An 18,354-nucleotide genomic window follows, 5' to 3' on the forward strand; every position below is an offset into this window, starting at 1 on the left:
ACCCGTAGCTCCGTCTCGATGCGGCTCGTCGCTCTACGACCGAGTTTGCGACCTTAAACCCCAACAACGGTCGTCGAGGCAAAAGGCCGATGGGCGAAAATACGGCCAGCCAAGCACGTCTTTGCGGCATCCATGGTCTGCGGCCTCGTTGTGTCGTTGGTCTCGTCTTAGGTCACAGTGACGGCGGGAAGCAGCGGATAGCGAATCTTCGTGCGCGAGCCACCACGGACCGGTGACGCTGATGACGTCCGTTGAAGACCGAGGTTGGAAGTGGGAAAGACGAAGTTGGCGGAGAACTGGCACCTGGACGACCTGAGGGTTAGATTCGCTTCGCTCGTGCCAACAGTCATGATCTCATGGGGCGGTGTCTCCTGGAGTAGTGTAGGGCTGTACGCGAGGCTGCCCATGCCCGTTGTCAATGATGGAATTGCTGGATGCAAGTCACAGGAGGTGCACTATGGGTGTTCGTATCGATAGCGGTTCCTGACTCTTGTCCACCGACGTCCAGCTCAATCTGCTCGTGCGGCGTGCGGATTGTTTGCGCAATCAGGCAAACTCGCCTGCCACGGCAAGAGCCCAAGGATTTCGCCACTGCTTGGGCACGGTCTTGTGGTGGATGACTGAATCTTAGATAGACGTGGAAGTAAACAACACTCTACAGCGGATCGAAAGAAATGAGACTCCCTGGATCTGACTGCAGCAATGAACGACTGCTCCCTAGACATGACTGCGGTAGTGAATGAATGCGCCCCGAGTGCACTAGCACTGCCGCAAGGTCTCATTCCGCTCAACACCCACTGCGACTCGTCAAATCTATCAGCACTTCAACTCCTCGATTCAGCATCACCAGGCAGACAGCACAATGTAGGACAAAAACATCTATTAGATATCCATGTCCCTTATTTTTTTTAGTTTTCTTTCTTTCTTCCTACCCGGTCAAAAGGTCCCCTCAACCCCGCGTCATCTACTCTTCGTGTCCAACGAAAGCATGAGAGAGAAAAAAATCCTCGTGTCCCATTCTCGTCGTCCATGCCGTCCTGTCCCGTCCGTATGCCGAAGCCCCAAGAGTTCAAGGAAAAGCCAAATGATAATGCTCCGTAAACCCCATGAACTTGGGTATCATCGTTGAGACGCATCAGGACCAGCCGGTGGCTCCGTCTTTCCAGTGATATGAATCAAAAAAAACTCCCCGATCCAGAGCACCTGGCCTTTTTTCTCAACGTTTCCCGTTCAAGTCAAGGCTGTTGCAAAATCATCCCGCCCGTCCCGTCGATGGTGAACAAAGTAGAGGAAAGAGTAGTAGATGAGCCGCGTGTGAGGAGAGGAGGCAAAGGAGCGAATTAAAGTGGGTAGGTGAAGCAAAGTTGTATGTACCAGAAGAGGGAAAACAAAAAAAACAGCAAAACAGAAACACCGCGACTCCAGGGGAGAAAAGGAAAAGAGTAGAAGCAGGAAATGAAAGCTCAAATGCCCTCAAGACTCGAGGCTGCGAGTGTGGTCCGCCAAAAAAATCCCGGGACATCAACTGCAGCCCTCAAAGGACCCGAAAATCCATCATGCAGACGGAAAACGAAAACGCCCCGCAGCACAAAGCATGAACGGATCAAACCCTGAGACCCCGTCGCTGGTGCAGTCGAAGAAGAAAAAAGTCCTAGAGAGCAGAGAGATGAAGATACCCAGCGCCGTACAATTACAAAAGAGATTCTTAGATCTGAAAAGAGCCCGGCACCATGCGCATGAATGCTCCGAGCCGGACGACTCGGGAGATGGAATCAAAAGAGGAGTGCAAAAGTCCCCAGATCCAAGATATCCTGAGCACCAAAACGCCCGTTGCACTAGGTATCGACAAGTTGAAGCTTGAGGAGACGCTTGAGGTCGTTTTCGATCGTCTTGGCGTCAGTCTGGGCGGAATCATTTCTGGCTGGCGAGGAAGAGTTGTGGTGGAATGGAGATCCGAGTCCAGAGTGAGGTGGGGTCCCGACCGCCTGCGGCATGTGGAGACGGTCCGGAAGCGGCGAGCGCTGGACGTGAGAGTTCAAGTAGTTGCGCGAAGCAGCGTCAGCGTCAAGCTTGTGCTGTGCGGGAGTCTTCAGCACAGGCTCAGAGCGAGATGCAAGCTCCGCAGTGTTGGAAGGAGAAACGTCTAATTCCTGACGGAGGTTGGAAGACCGCTTGGCAGAATCACCACGAGCGGCCTGGAAAAGAGGAGAGAGATTGCGGTTTCCATAGTAGAACGGATTGGCTTCGAGGTTGATCTGGTTTGCGGGCGTGACGGGAGCCTTGTTGATTGATCCTGGGTTGTAAAATGGCGAAGGAGTGTGGAAATCAGGACCTTGGCGAGACGGAGTGCCACCACCTTGGCTGGGCGCTGGAGATTGGGAATGAGCCTTTTTGGAAGACGAAAAGAGTTCCTTGAGCGCCTGCGGGTAGTTTTCGGAATCTTGATTGTTCCTCGGAAGTGACGAAGGCGCCGTGACGGACCTTGCGGCAGACAGGCGCTCCCGCGACACAATTGGGCTGGGAGAGGCGGGCTTTGGCGTAGAGGCAACCGCATGGTCCATCTCCATGTTGAAGACGCCATTTGAAGTGTTGCGGCCGTGAGCCCTTCCGTTGATTTGCGGAGGGGCTTTGCCTGGAGGAGTAGAATTTCCGGCAGCGTTAGCCTTGCGGGCCTTTTCCGCCTTGTCCGCCCTGAAGAAAAAGTCTAGAGGCGAAGATTCATCACGAAGAGGAGCGCGCTCCGCCGGAGTGGCCTCTGTGGCAAGCGTAGCATCCGTGTTGGTGGGGGATTCGGTATTCTCACTACCACTGCTGCTGTCGGATTCTTGGTCCAACCGCGACTGAAAGGTTGCTGGAGCGGCATTTGCTGGAACCGACTTGGAAAACAGTCGCGGCATGGGAAGAGCGGATGGCGCTGGGGAGGCATGAAACGCAGGGCCGGCGTAGGCGCTATCCCTGGCCGGGGTCGCTGCAGAGAGATCCTTGGGCGGCGACATGCGGCCATTGCCGTATCGCTGCTGCTGAGGCTGCTGCTTGCCCCGGCGATTCTTCTGGCCAGCCGCGGGAGCTGGGCTGTCGGAGACAGATCCTTCGTAGGTGTGCGCTGAAGTCATGTTGTGGCCCTCGGAAACGTAACCGGGTACGACTGCGGGGTCGGCGTTGGACAGACGTTTATTGTTGTGGTTGCTACCGTCGCGATTCTTACGCGGACGACGTTGGCTGGATCGCGCAGGCGTGGAGATGGCGTCGGAAGGGTTGGGGGCTGTCCTCGCAGGTGTTTCGCTGTTGGAGTGATAGTGGACCTTGGAGCCCCTCGATGGTGTCGAAATGAGGTCTGACATTGTGGGGAAGTAGGTCGGTAGCGAACGAACGGAGAGAGGAGCGGTTCAAGGGTCTACGGGATTCTCTGTTGAGGCCGATGGTTGTGGTAGAGTGACGTGTGGTTGGAACAGGAGCCGTGGTTGGCTATGTTGGCGTTTGTGGACGTGGCGGGGGTCGAGAGTGGGTCAGGTGAGGGGCGGTCGAAGTTGCGCAGAGGTTGGGGCTCATGTATAAGAATGGGCGGACGATGGAAAGCAGCGGGAGAGAGCTGATAATCATGGCCACTTGCGCGCGAGGTGAGTGGAGCGAAGGTGAAGGGTGTGGGAGAGGGAGAGGGAGAGTGGGAGACGAGTTGTCACGGCTTCTTGCCTTTGCCGGGCGGCGACGGCGACGGCGGCTGACCCGGCCCGCCCTGAACCCCGGGCCCACTGGGCTGCCCGTAGCGGGCTGTCAGCGGCGCCAGCCAACTTCGGTTGGGAGCTCCCTCCAGTCGACTCTACCTGGACCTACCGTCATACCTACCTATCTACCGGACTCTGCGCATCCATCGACAACCACCACCAACACCTCCATTCGACCGCCGTCTGCCACGCTCCAGGGTCCACCATCGCACCTCCGCCCCGGCGCTCCATTCCTCCGTCATCTTCACCCCGCCAGCGCATAAAACCCCACCATCCTCCATATCCACACCATGGCCGACGTCGACATGACTGATGCTCCTCCCACCAAGGCCAAGGCCTCCAAGTCTGCCGAGGGTGCCAGCGAGGGCAAGAAGAAGTTCGAGGTCAAAAAGGTGGGAGCAACCGCAAAGCCTGGGGAACATCAACACTGACACGCGCAGTGGAACGCCGTCGCGCTGTGGGCCTGGGACATTGTCGTCGACAACTGCGCCATCTGCCGCAACCACATCATGGACCTCTGTATGCAGCGATTACAGCTCCCGTATAACACATCTGACGAGTGGCAGGCATTGAGTGTCAAGCAAACCAAGCTTCGGCGGCTAGCGAGGAGTGCACCGTGGCCTGGGGTCTCTGCAACGTAAGATGATAGCTTGGAAATACGAATGGGAGCTAACGGCGACTAGCACGCGTTCCACTTTCACTGCATTTCGCGATGGCTCAAGACGCGTCAAGTCTGCCCGCTCGACAACCGCGATTGGGAATTCCAGAAATACGGACGCTAAGCGCGCCGCAAAGTCCGTAGGTTTCGGGGCAGGAATGGTTCAAAAGAGGGTCGTCTGATGATAATGACGCGTGCACTGGCGGCGTTGGGGCAAAATAGTCAAGAGGGTTACATTGAGCTTCGGTGGCTCTAGCAAACACAATCCCAAGCCCTTTGGGCTACCAACGCCTGTCCCATGCTCAAGACTTCTATGTGACTCGCTGGCCATCTACCTCGACTTCAAGACCGCCCAGCCCCGACGAGTGCGAGGGTAGCCATGTGACGGGGTTCTTGTTGAAAAATGGCCAGGGTGGAACGACGACGAGGAAGGTAACGGCTGCGCCGGCGAGGAGAATCCACAGGGTCAGGGCAATGTTCTGGGTCGAGTAGCCGACGAGAAAGGCGACAACCTGGAAAGGTTAGAAAGGAAGGAAACAGCCCGGGTGGGTGGGGCTTACGCCGGCAGTGGTGAGGAGAGCTGTCGTCAAGAGCTCGGCGAGGCGCTGGCCGTCGAAGTCCTGGAGAATCAAGTCAGATGGTGAAGCTGCGGCAGGGGGTGTGACCAACTATTTGGCCCTCGAAGACGTCGCGGGCCTTGTCGAGCAAATTGTCGGCCATGATTGTGATGGTGAGAGGGGAATGGACGACGTGGAGCGAGCTCAGCCCAAAGGCCAAGAGACCGGAAGGGAGCGTCCGTTCGCGACGGGTGATGATTGCCGGGATGGTGACGGCGAGCGCGCGAGCGGTCGGGTTGGCGCAGTTGGCGCGGCGATAGCGCAGCTGCACAACGATGAGGAGGAGGAGCAGGAGGAGCAGAAGTAATTCGCGCGTTCTACAACAGAGCAGCCAACGAGTGGACGTGAGGCTTTGAGGGAATTTGATGCGGCTGTCATGCATCTCAGGGCCCTCCAGGTCCAGGTCCAGGTCCACCTAAGCTTCTGGTCTTCCCGAAGCGGCCTAGGGCGACGGCAAAGCTTTGTGCCAAGGCCGTCCTACTCTTCCGTTTTCCTCTCCACCCACGGCCCACGGCTCTCAACACTTCCCCAAGAATTCTTGCCGTCCCCCATCAGTCTCTCTCGCTGCCGGTCGAGTTGCACCGAACGCCCACTTTCCATCGCTCACTCGGCTTTATTCCCTCATAATCTACACGTCGCATCGTATCTCGTTCCCGCCGTTGCGGCCTGCGTTCGCGCTCGCTGTCAGTCTTGTCTGACCGACCGCCTCCTCGTCCGCAGCCCCAAGCCCGTAGTGGCTGACCGCGCCCCGTCGCCAAAACAAGTTTCTTCATTCCCGGCACCGCGCCGTCTCTACACTCTCAAATCCACCAAGTTGGCGGGCATCAAGGTTCTCAGGCTCTCCTTCATCCGTCCTCTCCTCGGCCCGTCCCTCTGGGTCAGCGGAGGCGACAAGAAGCCTCCATAACTGGCCCTCTTGCTTCCTCGGCCCCTTGGCTTGCAGCTGAACACCACATCTTAATACTACGTACGCTTCCGACGGTGGAAGAGGTATTACTACCTCACCAGGAAAAGAGACAACCGGCTTAGTGTAGGGCGGATCCCTACGCCGAGCCAAACAGTCAAGTTGAGCGCCTTCACGCGGTGAGCGCTCACAAGCGGCTCGCCAAGTCTGTCCGACGACGCTTCGCACAAACACTGCCGCACTTAGCGCAATCCAACTCGACGTAAGACGTCAAAATGACCGACACGCCCAGGTCGGGTCACTCCCACACGCGCTTCAGCACTCCCGTGTCTGAACTCGACGACCATCGAAACCAGCCGCAATCCCTCCCGCTCGCCACGGACAATCCAAGCCCCCAGGCTTCCCGTCGCGGCACTGCCAACAGCCAGCACTTGACTCACGCCGAGCGGAGGGATCTCTTGACCGTCAACGATGCTCTGGAACGGCACGGCCTGATTGCGCGAGATTTTGAAAACGCCATCGTGGATGACGACCGCAGCCCGCTCGACTCCGACAACGCAGGCTTCTTTGGCCGACGGGGCTCTATCAGCCCCATGACCCAGCGAAAGGACACCTTTCGCCGTCCAAGGGACGTGACGCTGGTCCCAGAGGCCACCCGGTCAAAGTCGCGGTCCTCTTCCAAGTCGTCTCGCTCCGTTTCTCCGCCAAACTCAGTCGACGCCTTTGCCGACCCGCGCCGTCGCGATCGCGCTGGAACGATTACCTCACAGCGCGCCCCCTCTGACGTCGAATTGCGTCTTCAGCGAACCGTGTCCCAGAACACCCAGAGGCGCCGGCCCACCTTTAGCGAGGAGAGTCGCCACGGTACCATCAATGACACCAACTCGCGGCACAGCTCGGCTGAAGAAGACGTCTGCTTCCCGGTTCCACCAGAAACTGGAAAGACGTATGGCATCGACTTTGAAGAGCTAGAGGAGTTCGTTGCCGAGAGCGGCCGCCGGACAAAGAACCCAATTGTGCTCCCGCTCTCGCGCAAGCCTAGCAAGGCCAGTGTCAAGTCGTCCAACTCCAAGCGCGTCTTTCACGACTTGCGCCAGAAGCCTTCGTTGGCCGACGTTGCCAAGATTTCCGGGTCGGCTGATGCTTACATGCCGCATCCTGATGCTGTCGATAGCGGTGCCGAACTTCAAGAAAAGAAGGCCGATGTCAATATTCAAAACCCGGGCCTAATCACAAACACGCTCGACGGATACCCGAACAGGTGGACGTTTTTCTCATCTGAGCTCGACGACACCATTCACGCTGCTGACTTAGGCGGTCTTCTGATGCCGGGCGAGTCTTTCAGGGACTTATTCGAGCTCCCGCCCGACTCCGGCATGTGGTGGCTCGACATACTCTGTCCCACTGAGGAGGAAGTCTTTGCCATCTGCAAGGCTTTCGGCGTCCATCCCCTTACCAGAGAGGACATTCTCACCCAAGAGGCCCGCGAAAAGGTGGAGCTTTTCAAGCAATACTATTTCATCTGTTTCCGCTCCTTCTTCCAGGTGGACAAGGCCAGCGAGGACTTTTTGGAGCCCGTCAATGTTTACGCCGTCGTCTTCCGCGAGGGTCTTTTGACTTTCACGTTTGCGCCAAACCCGCACGCATCCAACGTGCGGAAGAGGATTGGCCGGCTCAAGGATTACATTTCCCTGTCCGCTGATTGGATCTGCTATGCTCTCATGTAAGTCAATCATCCCTACGACGTGTCCCTCTGCTAACCAAATTAGTGACGACATTGTCGACAGCTTCGGTCCCGTTATCCGAGACATTGAACACGAGACCGATGGGATCGAAGACCAGGTCTTTACTGCGCGCGCCGAAGACAGTCGGGCAATCTTGCGTTGCATTGGCGAATGCCGCAAAAAGGTCATGTCAATGATGCGACTCCTCGGCGGCAAGGCCGACGTCATTAAAGGCTTCGCCAAGCGTTGCAATGAGCAGTACGACATGGCTCCTCGTGGCGACGTCGGTCTCTACCTCAGCGACATTCAAGACCACGTTGTGACCATGATGAGCAACCTCAGTCATTTCGAAAAGATGTTGTCGCGCAGCCACTCCAACTACCTGGCGCAGATTTCGGTCGACCACCTGACGCAGGGCAACAGTGTCAACGAGATGCTGGGCAAAATCACCCTCATTGCAACCATTCTCGTCCCGCTCAATCTCATCTGCGGTCTGTTCGGCATGAATATTCCCGTCCCGGGCCAGGAAAGCGGCACGCTGGCTTGGTTCTTTGGGGTCTTGGGTGTCATGGCTGCCTTTGTGTGCACATGCCTGATCATTGCGAGGAAGATGAAGTATGTGTGAGGAGAAAGAGATTCTTGGTGTGTGTCTGGTCAAAAAGATTTCTCTGGCGTGGTCTCCGGTTGAGTTTCTTGCTACTTTCTTGGGTTCAGTTTCTAATTCAACGTTTGCCCCAATCTGTTCTTCTGCTCCCGTTCCATTTTTTTGATTCGCCAGCTCATCTTCTTTCCGTTCTGCCTTCTCTTCTGCTTGCTATGTAATCCTTTGAGCTTCGTCAACCTCGTCCCCCAAACCCCCTTTCCTCATCTCATTGGCAAAAAGGCGCAAACGAGCGAGCGAGCATGCATGTGCACAGCAAGCGAGCGAGCGAGACGCCATTTCAATCTCTTTGGTCGTCGTTGTCGTTGTTGCATCCTCAAATGAATTTTTTCATCCCCTGCCTGGAATCAATCAACCAACCCATACTCCCTCCTCCTAGCGCTGCCGATTCGTTTGAGTTGTCATCTTCTTGATTCGATCTTGTTGGCCTGTAGATGGGTAGATGACTTTGGCCTTTTTCTTGGCTTTCGATGTTTTTTGAAGAGGAGTTGGAATAGGAGGATCAGGATGGGAGTTGGCAAAGGTTCAGGTTGGTTGGATGTGCGAATGGTGCGATGGCGATGGCGATGCGATGCGTGCTTTCTGGCTTCTCTTCCCCTGCCCTCCCACGTATATACATAGTCTACCTACCCACCCGTATAGTTTAGTACAAAAAAAGCGTAAACCCTCGTGTTGTTATGAGCGTGATGGTAAAAGTAGCTGATTGTTTGCCGCATCTCGTCCATGCACATGTGTTGTCCGCTGACTCACTCCCTACTCACCTCACATACACAATTTTTCTCGTTCCTGTCATCTAGTGCCCAAGTCAGTCAAACCGATCTTCGTTCTATCGAGATGATGTTTCCTGGCCTGGCTCCCTTTTCACCATTTGAACGTCACTCAAGACTCAAGTGTTGAATACTGACATCGCGACTCACAGAACACACACACTTACACACATCAAGCACACCATCTCCTTCCGCTGTTTTTGGCTACAAAACTTTTAGTTCGAACGATGGAGCGAGTGCGTCAACGTACACGGGCTCAACACCTGACAAGCTGCGCCACACTAATCCGCACAAGATTCAATTGGCGTCTCGGCTCGAATTGCCACTTTTCTCTTGGTTTGCTTTCCTCTCCTGCTTTGTTGATTCCCGTCGTGCCACACGTGTGAACATTGCCCTTCGTTCTGCGCAGGCATCCTGCTTCGGCAGAGCACCCTTCTATGCCGACGGTTTACGCTTTTAGGCGGCCTTTGGGGCCTAGCAATGATCCAGACACCTAACAAGCCAAATCTCTCGTTGCTCATGTCCTTGACGCCTTCCGAGCAAGTGTTGGACGAGCATTTGCTCTCGCGAAAGAGTGCCAAGGAGCGGCCGTGTCGGGGATGACGGCCAAAGATGTTGACAGAATGCCAGCGGTGGGACAAAGGCATATCCATGCGTCTAGGGAGGGGGGCTAGAGATGTGTGGCTGAGGCCGCGAGGCGAGCTCCTGCTTGGCAGTGGAAGAGACTGATGCGGATAGTGGTGAACTGAGTCGGGGACACGGTGATGGGATGCTTGGTCAGGAGAGAGGGGGAGCTCTTGGCATATGAAAAATGGAAAAGGAATGTTCTGAAAAGCAAGTAATGGGACTGCTCATTCTCTTCGCAGATACTTATCAAGATGCCTCCGTGCCAATCGCAACAGCATCGGGCTTTAACAGCCGAGAGACTTCCTGTTGCCGTTGCAGATGCTGATCAAGGAAGTTCCCAAGATGCCCCCATGCCAATTGCAATAGTGGCAAACATTGACAGACGAATCAGCAGGTTGCAAGACCACGGAACCAGAACTCCTCATGGGGTTCACGATAGACACTGCGAGAGGAAAAGGCTGTAGCTGCTTCGGGGCTTAAAATCCGAGCGGCGCCACCTCGTTCTTCGAAATGAGGGCAAGCAAAGGAGCAGGACGAAAAAAGGGACGGCCACAAATGACACAAAACGTTTGTGATGGGATGGGAATTGAAAAGGCATGTCTGGACATCCAATTTTCTTGCCATTGCATCAGTGGACTGCGAACTCTGGAAAGTCAATACCACGTGTCGGCGTCGGGACGGCAGGTTTTGGACATCATCTGGACTAACAGCGAGTCAGCTGTGGGACAGTCCCTTTGCCGATGGCGGCACAGCGGGTGTCGAAAGAAATGAGACTTGACTTCCTGGGTCTGACTGCGGCAATGAATGACTGCTCCCTAAGCGCAGCTCAGTCGTGGTCAATGAATGCTGCTGAGGCGTAACTGTGGCAGCAAAGGAATGCTCCCTAGATGCACTCGCATTGCCAGGTCTCATTTCTGTCGACACCCACTGTGGCGGCACGTCTCCTGTCATGGCGCGGTCAAGCCGTTTTGCTCGCACACAGGACCAATTCCGCAGCTGACAAACTTTAATGGTCGCATGGGGTAATGAGTGCAGCCCTGCCGGACGGGCGTGCCGGCGTACCGTGTGTTCCGATTGGAGCTCACGAGGATGACCGGGATAAAAAATGACGGGGGCTGGGTTGTTTGCAAAAGGGAAAATGCCATCTGTCCGACCCGGGTAGGCTCATGGGAAATTCCAGCTCCCCCTCAGAATACCATGGCGCCAAACATGCTTTTTTTTCTTTCAAATGCGCGGGTTCCGCTGCTTGTCGGGGTGGCCTGCTTGGCTTCCTTGCTTGATGCAATGTACCGCACATGCTCGTGGCACAACCTGATGACAGGAGAGGTGCACAAATGCCTGGGCCCACGGTCTAGTCTCGATGGTGGTCAGAGTCCGCAAAAACCGCTAGTAAGCGATGGGATGAGGTTGCAACAAGGTAGGTGCAAGCAGCGAGTCAGGACCCAGGGCATCCAGGGCAACGATCGAGATCCAACTGATAACGAGCTCTTCAGCGCGGAGAGGGCAGTGGTCTAGCCAGCATCGTAGAAGCTTGGGCAAGAGGGAGTAGGACCGATTCGCGTTGATGACGAGGAGAGATGGCCGGCCAGATGCTGGACCTGATCTGGCAGTGTAACCGGACAGGCGGTTCAAAGTTTCGTCTTTTGAAGCGGCACAGCCGAGGATGAGAGGCCTGATGGTGCTGGAGCAGTCGAGGCATTGTCATTGGACTAGGACTGCAGTCGTCGGCTGGGGGGGGGGGGGGGGGGGGGGCGGGGGCTTGGGATGCTCTTGTAGCGCATAAAGGAACCAACATGGCGGGCCCGAGCTAGCGCATCATGGTGACGGCGATATTGCCGGCCATGACGGGCCACGAGAAGCAACAAAGAAAGACGATGGCGATGGTGGTGAAGAGAGGCAACAAGTAGCGGGATGTGGTGGTGGCTTGGTCGGCGGGCAAGACTGGAGTTCCTGGGGCTCGAGTCAGCCGTCGTCTTTGGCCGTTGCCCGCAATCAGCAGATCCACTTTCCCATGGCAAAGACGGGTTGATGGACAGCGTAGAATCCGATCCGTATCAACATTTCGATCCGACGTCGTCGTTGGTTTTCCCCGAGCAATATGCCCTGCCCGCCAAGAAGCGCCGAACACGTGCCGTGCTGGACCGCCCAGGTGCGATGGATGCGCGGCTGTCCCAGGCCGCCATCGCATCACATTGCTCTGACTTCACCTCCAACGTCTGCCACCACCAACGATTCCTCATTTACCGTCTTCCTGCGCCGCTCCAGCCTGCTTCGCCGCTCACGAACCCTGTTCTCCTCTTTTTGGGTCGTTCCTCCCATTCCTCCCCGAGACACCGCCCCGCCCGCCCTTCTGCTGCCGCCGCCCGCCCTTCAAATCCGACTTTTTGCGACCTAGACAAAAGACGCCTTGTGCTTCTGCTTCTCGAACTATTCCAGCAATCGCCCCTGACACAGTTGCAACCGCACAATCGCTTCCTTGGTTGCAAACCGCCCGTCTTTGAGCGCCCGCTGCCTCGTGGAAACAACTTCTTTGATGACTGCTGCCGCAGCCTTCTAAAGCACTGCACCGAGCCTACCTCTTTCCAGCCGCTGCTCGCACCTCTTCCGCCCCACAAATTCTGCCTGTCGGCCGTCACATCGCTATCGACATAGCATCTGCCCGGATTTTCCACCTGAGCCCAATCCAGGGCCTCGAGACGCACGCACGACGGTGCTACCACGGTACCTGAGCGACGCGAACTCTGCAACCAAACTTTCTCCGATGGTCCAACAAACAGCCACGGCACAGGGTGCCATGGGCCCGGCCTACCCCGACGACCAGTACATGGGTTGGAACGAGTCGACCATGAACGGCGTGTCCGCTTACCCCGAAGGACCCCTGTACGATCCCAACGTCCTCTCGTCGCTCCAAAACGGCGTCTACCCGGACGGACAAGTGTCGAGCACGCAGCTTGTACGCCGCCCAAATAATCACCAGTTGACGACCCGCGATTTTGGAGGTTATGGGTCCGTGTCACAAAATGGATGGCAGGAGGAGGAAGAAGAAGACTTGGAAGCCATGGCGCTCAAGGCCAAAAAGGAAGCCCAAGCCAAGAGAAAGCAAATCCCACCGTTTGTGCAAAAGCTCAGCAGGTACGCTGCCCGCCCAAGAGTCCGTTTTGCCACTAACTGTTGCAGCTTCCTCGACAATTCAAACCACACCGACCTCATCCGCTGGTCCGACGACGGCAACTCCTTCGTCGTCCTCGACGAGGACGAATTTGCCAAGACCCTCATCCCAGAGCTTTTCAAACACAACAATTATGCCTCATTTGTCCGCCAGCTAAACATGTATGGCTTCCACAAGAAGGTCGGCCTTTCCGACAATTCCATGAAGCAGGCCGAGAGAAGAGACAAGAAGACGCCAAGCGAGTACTTTAACAAGTACTTCAAGAGAGGTCGGCCCGAGTTGCTCTGGTTAATTCAAAAGCCGAAGAACCCGCTGTCTGGCGCCAAGCGCAAGCGTGACGACGATAAGAAGCCCGACAGCGATGAAGAGGGACGCAAGCTCGAGGGTGAGGGTATCGACAATCAGGAGATGCAGCTCATTCCCAAAACCGAATACAATTCGATGCGCAGCGAGATTCGCCAGCTTCAGCAACAGCAAAAACTGATTTCGGGCATTATCCAGCAAATGCGTCGCCAAAACGAGCAGTGGTTCCAACAGGCCAGCCAATTCCAAAAGATGCACGAGCGCCACGAAAACTCGATCAATGCGATCCTGACGTTTCTTGCGACGTTTTACAACCGCAGTCTTGAAGGTCAGAGCGGTGTGAACATGAATATTGCCGACATGTTTCCCCAGTCCATCTCGCAAACCACCCAGAATCAAGGAAGCGTGGTTGACATGGGCGATTTTCAGGAGGTCGAAGTGCCCAAGACCACGCCCGGGCCGCGACACAACAAGAGACCACTTGCGCTGCTCCCTCCGCCTGCCGCCACCGAACAGTCGCCCAGTCCTCGCATCTCACCGGCCAATGGCTCTTCACGCCCGAGCGCCAGCCCCAGGAGTCAGCCAACGCGGACGCCAAGCTTCTGCAAAAGGCAGCAGCAGCAGCAGCAGCAGCATGGGTCCCGCATGAGTGCCAGCCCGCAGACACCCCTGGAGAACCAGTTTTCGTCGGCAACTGCTAGCCCGGCCATCAAAGCAGAAACTCCGCCGTCTTTGCACATTCCAGGCACATCTGACGACATGATGTCTGTGATCAACTCGGTAAATGCCAGTTCCAACGCCCCGAATGGTCCGCAATTTGATTTCCCTGCTGCGCTATCGCACTTCCAGACAGCCGACGGGAACACCCCACTGACTCAGCAACAACGCGAAGATATGTTGTCGTTGATGAATGCGGCTTCTCCCGGTCTGAACGGCCAGAACAACAATGCCCTCATGAACCCTACTCCTCCACCAATGCCATCCCTGGAGCACTTTGGTGCGCACCAGGAGCAGCTCGATGTGCTTCAACGGCTGCAAGAAGAGCAAAATGCACGTGTGCAACACCTCTCTGACCGGCTAGCGCCAATGAGCCCACACGGCGCCATTCCCGGCCTCGCGTCGTATGATGGATCCTTGAACGGACAAGCCAATGCTCCCCCAAGCGACTTTGACCTTGACTCGTACATTCACACAGACGCCGACAACTACTTTGGTGACACCACATCTGCGACAAACGGCTCAAACTTCACGCCGCTGCCCAACGACGATAATCCCGACTTTGACTTTGGAACCTTTGGCGCAGAGTTGGCAGCAGCGCAAGATCGAGATGCCAGTCTCTTTGGCACTGAGAGCCCGCCGGACGCAGCACATAATGGTGGTGTGGTTGAGAGCATTCCGAGTGAAGGTGCTACGCCTTCTGAGACAGAAATTGTGAATGCAGACAAAGCGCCGGCGGCACCGAAGTCGCCGAGAAAAAAGAGAAAGACGGGTTGAGTCGCTTTGCTTTCGACACGAAAATCATCCAGGAATTGAATTTGACGGTGTGAGCGGATTTCTCGGCGGCTACATTTGCGCAAAGAGCAGGCGTATGGATGGAGCACAGGTACAGCACAATGGGATATGCACAACTGGGTCTCTGGCTATTGCGGTTTTGGTTTGGCGGCTTACCATTTATGAACTACTATTATCATGACTTCCTCTTCTGGCATTCCTGGACTTGATTTGAAGAAACGACTGCTAAACCCAGCATTCTAGGACACGCCACGGTTCAGACGATTCTTCATTGACAGCACTCGCAGGATTGAGCAGGGTCAGGAGGCGTTCCATTGGTTGTTGAGGCGCATTTTCACAAGCATTCCCCGGAAGCGAACAAAAGCCTCGCGACGAGGCCAGAGAAGGAATAATACGAATATTCACGACTCACGCATGAATCCACGTCGACATTTGGATGGGGCCGCTCACGACGACAAGTACAGGCTAGGCTCAGAGCTCCGGTTGTTTAACTGACGTCATACGCCAATCCACATCCCCTCTGGACCCTCTGCTAGGCAATGAGCATCGATCAGGCACACACAGGTACATGTGATTCGCTCATGCACGGCAGGATGATCCGGTACCTCCTCGTCCTTCCCTGATCCTGCGACAAGCTTCTCGAGCCCTCTCGAATCAGCGACTTCCTTGGCGGGGAGCTGGGATGAGAAGATAAATTACCCTCTTGCCCGCATTCGTCGACCTGACCAACCAACCAACCTTCAGTCTCTTCCACAGCCGAGTTTACGATCGCTCGATGAAGGAGCACAGTCATCCGTTTTGCTCCTCCAGACACTGCATCCTTTCCTCCTTGCTCCGCCAGCCACCAGTGTCTCTTCCGAGTCTACCCCTCCACCTATCGGTTGCCGCGCTTTGCGATTTTTGTGGGCCGCATCCTCTCCAATCTCACCAAGTCCGCTGAAAGGTCAACAGCAGCGCAGCAGTGGGACTTCAGTGGCTGCCTGTCCGGAACGATACGAAATACCCGAGACGACACGATATGATATCTGACGAGGGCTGGGCACGCTCGACAGGAGTGTTGAGACGAAAAGGCGTAGTCGAAGCGGAACTGCTCCGTGTCTCTGTGGGTGCCAGTCAAAACAGCTGACTGGTCAAAACAAAGGCATGTAAGCAGGTGCATGAGCAAGGAATATCCCAGCACTGGTCGCAGCACACCATCTGGCCAATCGTCGTCGTTTATCAAACCAGACAGACATCATGTCCGGGTCGAGCCACAAGAGAAAAACGAGCATCGCTACAAGCCACGACTGCGACAACAGTCTCCGAGCCAACGAGCTGTGGCTGATGGAAACACACACGCCTCTGCTGCGTGGCGCCGCAAAGCGCCGGTATATTCCTATCCGGTGGAGTCCGTTCGGGGATACTGCGGTGCCCAGCCGATTTGCTTTTGAGCTCGGAGTCGCGGCGAGGACATCACGAGAAAAGCGCGCATTCCGACCCGGGTGCAAGATGGTCGTCACGGATCTGCAACCATGTTGTCGTGGGGGCGGCTGCCAAGTGGGAGGGACAGGGCTGTCGGGGCGTTGGGGAAGGATTGCGGGAGGATGAGGGATGAATGGGTGTGGTGGAGCGTTTCCAAAGCCACGACCTAGTGTGGCGCAGGCACGATGCTCGGTGGCCGTATGAGACACATTCCCTCAAGCCCTTGGGCGACGAGAAAGGATGTATTCTGGTCCATGAAGGGCTGCTTTGAGGCGCTGAATAGCAGAGTGTTGGATTGGATTGAGGAACTCTGCACAATCTCAGACAGCTTCTCTTGCCGACGGGCAGGCAGGCAGGCAGGCGATGAAGAGATTCCCGTCATCAGGGTGCTGTCTACAACGTTTTGTTTTCCGATGAGAGCACCACACGGAGCGGATGCCTTTGACATGGACTTCAACACATCCACGCGTTGCTCCACACCACAATCATGGCCGACAATCCTGGCTCACAATCCTGGCTCACGAGCCGTCAAACTCTCTACACTGCCTCACCACAACTTGCCACCACCTCTCCTACTGCCCCAAGTCCACCCCCAAGTCCGGCCACAAGCACTGCTCACGCCTCCCAGCTTCAACAACCTTCCCATCACAGAAAGTTCGAGAAACTTCGCGAACCTTCGCCGTCCTTCCACATCCTTCTCCAGCCATGCGTAAAACGGTGGCAGTCAAGAATGCTCCCTCCCGTCGACGACCAACCCATTAACCCATTATTCATCCCTGGCTGCGGCTTGATAAGCAAACAAAGGCCATATGCAGGGACCAAGGGGCAATGGCGATGGGGTGCAAGGCCTTGACCCCGTGTGACCAGCGGCTGGATTGCCGGTATGATTGTTGGCTCCTTTTGCAGTGGCTGGTTACTGAACCATCCCCTGTTTCCCATGCGCTATGTGGGAAGTGATGATACAGCATGCTTCTCTCCGAGGGACTATGTTGGAAGGCTTGCATTATCCTTCCTCACCGAGCAGGGCCCTGTCTGGCCTTTGGCATCGCGCCTATCAGCTACAGGGCCAGGGTCTTTCCCAAAAAGATCTTTCAAGCTTTCCACGCAAGCACATGCGGCCGAAAAGAAACTAACCGGACGAGAGAACGGAAGGCTTGCCTCCAGACTAGCTGAGGTCGATTTCAGTCTCGACTTACAGGTTAAGCACATGTTTCGAGACGAGGTCTCGCCCACCAACCTACCAAATAGACGACATGAACTGTGGGGCTTGACGAGCCACGGCAGACCGGAGAAGCCTAGTCATTCCAAGACAGCTAATCAGGCCAGCGCGAACGGCGGCCTTGTTTCCCATGTCCCCGTTCCCTTCTTCGCAACGCCATCATGCTTCCTCCGGAGCAGACGAACCGAAACCAAGCACCGGCGGACACCATTCCAGCTTGCCCATTGGACACCCACGCATGACCGACCGTGGGATCCGCAATCAAGCAGGGACCAGGGTACAACACGACAAGGTTGGACGTCGCGAGAGCCATGGAAAAGTGCACTTTCCCATGGCCGATTCCCATGGCCGCAGTCTGGAATCCGGTTTGCGCGCAGGAGCGTGGCTGCGGCTGGAGCCGTTGCGGACGGATGGACTTGTGGCTGCTGTGGTGGGTCTGGGAGGGTCGAGGGTCGTCTTTGGGTGCTGTGGGGCCTCCCTCGTCGGCCGTCCGAGAGACGCGAGCGCTGCTGGTAGACTTCTCCTGCACGGCTACGTCCACGGCAGCTGCTGCTGTTGTGGTCGTCTGCTCATGCATGCGGCGGTGGATACCAAGTCGACGGTGTCTCCGTGGCGGCTTTGGTGCTGTCTTCACCGATTGATTGAGTCAATGACGTCCGGTCCTCATTTCGCAGTCCATGCATACAAAATCTGCTGGAACATTTCCCCTCTGTATCGCGATATACGCGTGGATCGATGATTTCCGACGAGGAGAGGGCGTCAGAGGCAACATGAGAAAGCAGGGTTTGTCCGTATACGCGCAATGTGTGTGGGCTCGGCTGTGCGGCAGCAGATTGGGAGCGGAGGGTAGTGCAGGGCAGGGCAGGAGAACGGCCCCGTCAGTGCGGCCGACGGCCACATCCACAGTGAGCTGGCAGTGATACTGGTCACCATGGCATCATTCCCAGGCATGGTGATGTAGTCAGTGTCGAAATTGCGGGATGGGAGTGGGCGTCAGGCTCGGCCGAGTC

The 18,354-nt window shown here is 56.1% G+C and overlaps 6 protein-coding genes across 6 annotated transcripts; 5 read left to right on the plus strand and 1 right to left on the minus strand.

Moving 5' to 3' along the window:
- The first annotated feature begins 3,820 nt into the window (after nt 1–3,820).
- On the plus strand, nt 3,821–4,673 carry J3D65DRAFT_632859 (uncharacterized protein). Its single transcript, XM_066801066.1, has 4 exons — nt 3,821–4,114; nt 4,163–4,241; nt 4,289–4,359; nt 4,406–4,673. Exons 1-4 carry the CDS (start codon nt 4,013–4,015, stop codon nt 4,502–4,504), a joined length of 351 nt encoding a protein of 116 aa, XP_066653282.1. The 5' UTR covers nt 3,821–4,012; the 3' UTR covers nt 4,505–4,673.
- J3D65DRAFT_632861 (microsomal signal peptidase 12 kDa subunit-domain-containing protein) lies at nt 4,469–5,384 on the minus strand. The gene is made up of 3 exons (XM_066801067.1): nt 5,050–5,384; nt 4,941–5,000; nt 4,469–4,892 (listed from the first exon to the last, which is right to left on the minus strand). Exons 1-3 carry the CDS (start codon nt 5,377–5,379, stop codon nt 4,692–4,694), a joined length of 591 nt encoding a protein of 196 aa, XP_066653283.1. The 5' UTR covers nt 5,380–5,384; the 3' UTR covers nt 4,469–4,691.
- A 656-nt stretch (nt 5,385–6,040) lies between these two features.
- J3D65DRAFT_478757 (cora family metal ion transporter-like protein) lies at nt 6,041–8,389 on the plus strand. The gene is made up of 2 exons (XM_066796563.1): nt 6,041–7,624; nt 7,671–8,389. Exons 1-2 carry the CDS (start codon nt 6,177–6,179, stop codon nt 8,248–8,250), a joined length of 2,028 nt encoding a protein of 675 aa, XP_066653284.1. The 5' UTR covers nt 6,041–6,176; the 3' UTR covers nt 8,251–8,389.
- Nucleotides 8,390–11,457: 3,068 nt separating this feature from the next.
- On the plus strand, nt 11,458–12,093 carry J3D65DRAFT_632870 (uncharacterized protein; the record flags this gene model as incomplete). The annotated part of the gene is made up of 1 exon (XM_066801069.1): nt 11,458–12,093. A coding segment is annotated over exon 1 (438 nt), but the record flags the coding sequence as incomplete, so codon positions are not given.
- Nucleotides 12,094–12,474: 381 nt separating this feature from the next.
- On the plus strand, nt 12,475–14,646 carry J3D65DRAFT_556810 (uncharacterized protein; the record flags this gene model as incomplete). The annotated part of the gene is made up of 2 exons (XM_066797279.1): nt 12,475–12,812; nt 12,858–14,646. The coding sequence occupies 2 exons, from the start codon at nt 12,475–12,477 to the stop codon at nt 14,644–14,646; spliced, it is 2,127 nt and encodes a 708-aa protein (XP_066653286.1).
- A 2,277-nt stretch (nt 14,647–16,923) lies between these two features.
- Nucleotides 16,924–17,981, plus strand: J3D65DRAFT_478985 (uncharacterized protein). The gene has a single exon (XM_066796565.1). The coding sequence runs from the start codon at nt 17,009–17,011 to the stop codon at nt 17,858–17,860; it is 852 nt and encodes a 283-aa protein (XP_066653287.1). The 5' UTR covers nt 16,924–17,008; the 3' UTR covers nt 17,861–17,981.
- Nucleotides 17,982–18,354: the final 373 nt, after the last annotated feature.

Source organism: Phyllosticta citribraziliensis (assembly GCF_038025025.1).
Source record: "Phyllosticta citribraziliensis strain CPC 17464 chromosome Unknown J3D65scaffold_9, whole genome shotgun sequence".
In the NCBI taxonomy this organism is placed as follows: domain Eukaryota; kingdom Fungi; phylum Ascomycota; class Dothideomycetes; order Botryosphaeriales; family Phyllostictaceae; genus Phyllosticta; species Phyllosticta citribraziliensis.

Excerpts from the sequence above, each read along its gene's own strand:
- J3D65DRAFT_632859 (XM_066801066.1), top strand. The coding sequence starts at position 4,013 with ATGGCCGACGTCGACATGACTGATGCTCCTCCCACCAAGGCCAAGGCC. Across the intron at positions 4,115-4,162 it reads AGAAGTTCGAGGTCAAAAAG|TGGAACGCCGTCGCGCTGTG; the intron begins GTGGGAGCAACC and ends TGACACGCGCAG. Across the intron at positions 4,360-4,405 it reads TGGCCTGGGGTCTCTGCAAC|CACGCGTTCCACTTTCACTG; the intron begins GTAAGATGATAG and ends AACGGCGACTAG.
- J3D65DRAFT_632861 (XM_066801067.1), bottom strand. The coding sequence starts at position 5,379 with ATGCATGACAGCCGCATCAAATTCCCTCAAAGCCTCACGTCCACTCGT. Across the intron at positions 5,001-5,049 it reads ACGTCTTCGAGGGCCAAATA|GACTTCGACGGCCAGCGCCT; the intron begins GTTGGTCACACC and ends TTGATTCTCCAG. Across the intron at positions 4,893-4,940 it reads CTCTCCTCACCACTGCCGGC|GTTGTCGCCTTTCTCGTCGG; the intron begins GTAAGCCCCACC and ends TAACCTTTCCAG.
- J3D65DRAFT_478757 (XM_066796563.1), top strand. The coding sequence starts at position 6,177 with ATGACCGACACGCCCAGGTCGGGTCACTCCCACACGCGCTTCAGCACT. Across the intron at positions 7,625-7,670 it reads TGGATCTGCTATGCTCTCAT|TGACGACATTGTCGACAGCT; the intron begins GTAAGTCAATCA and ends TAACCAAATTAG.
- J3D65DRAFT_478985 (XM_066796565.1), top strand. The coding sequence starts at position 17,009 with ATGATTGTTGGCTCCTTTTGCAGTGGCTGGTTACTGAACCATCCCCTG.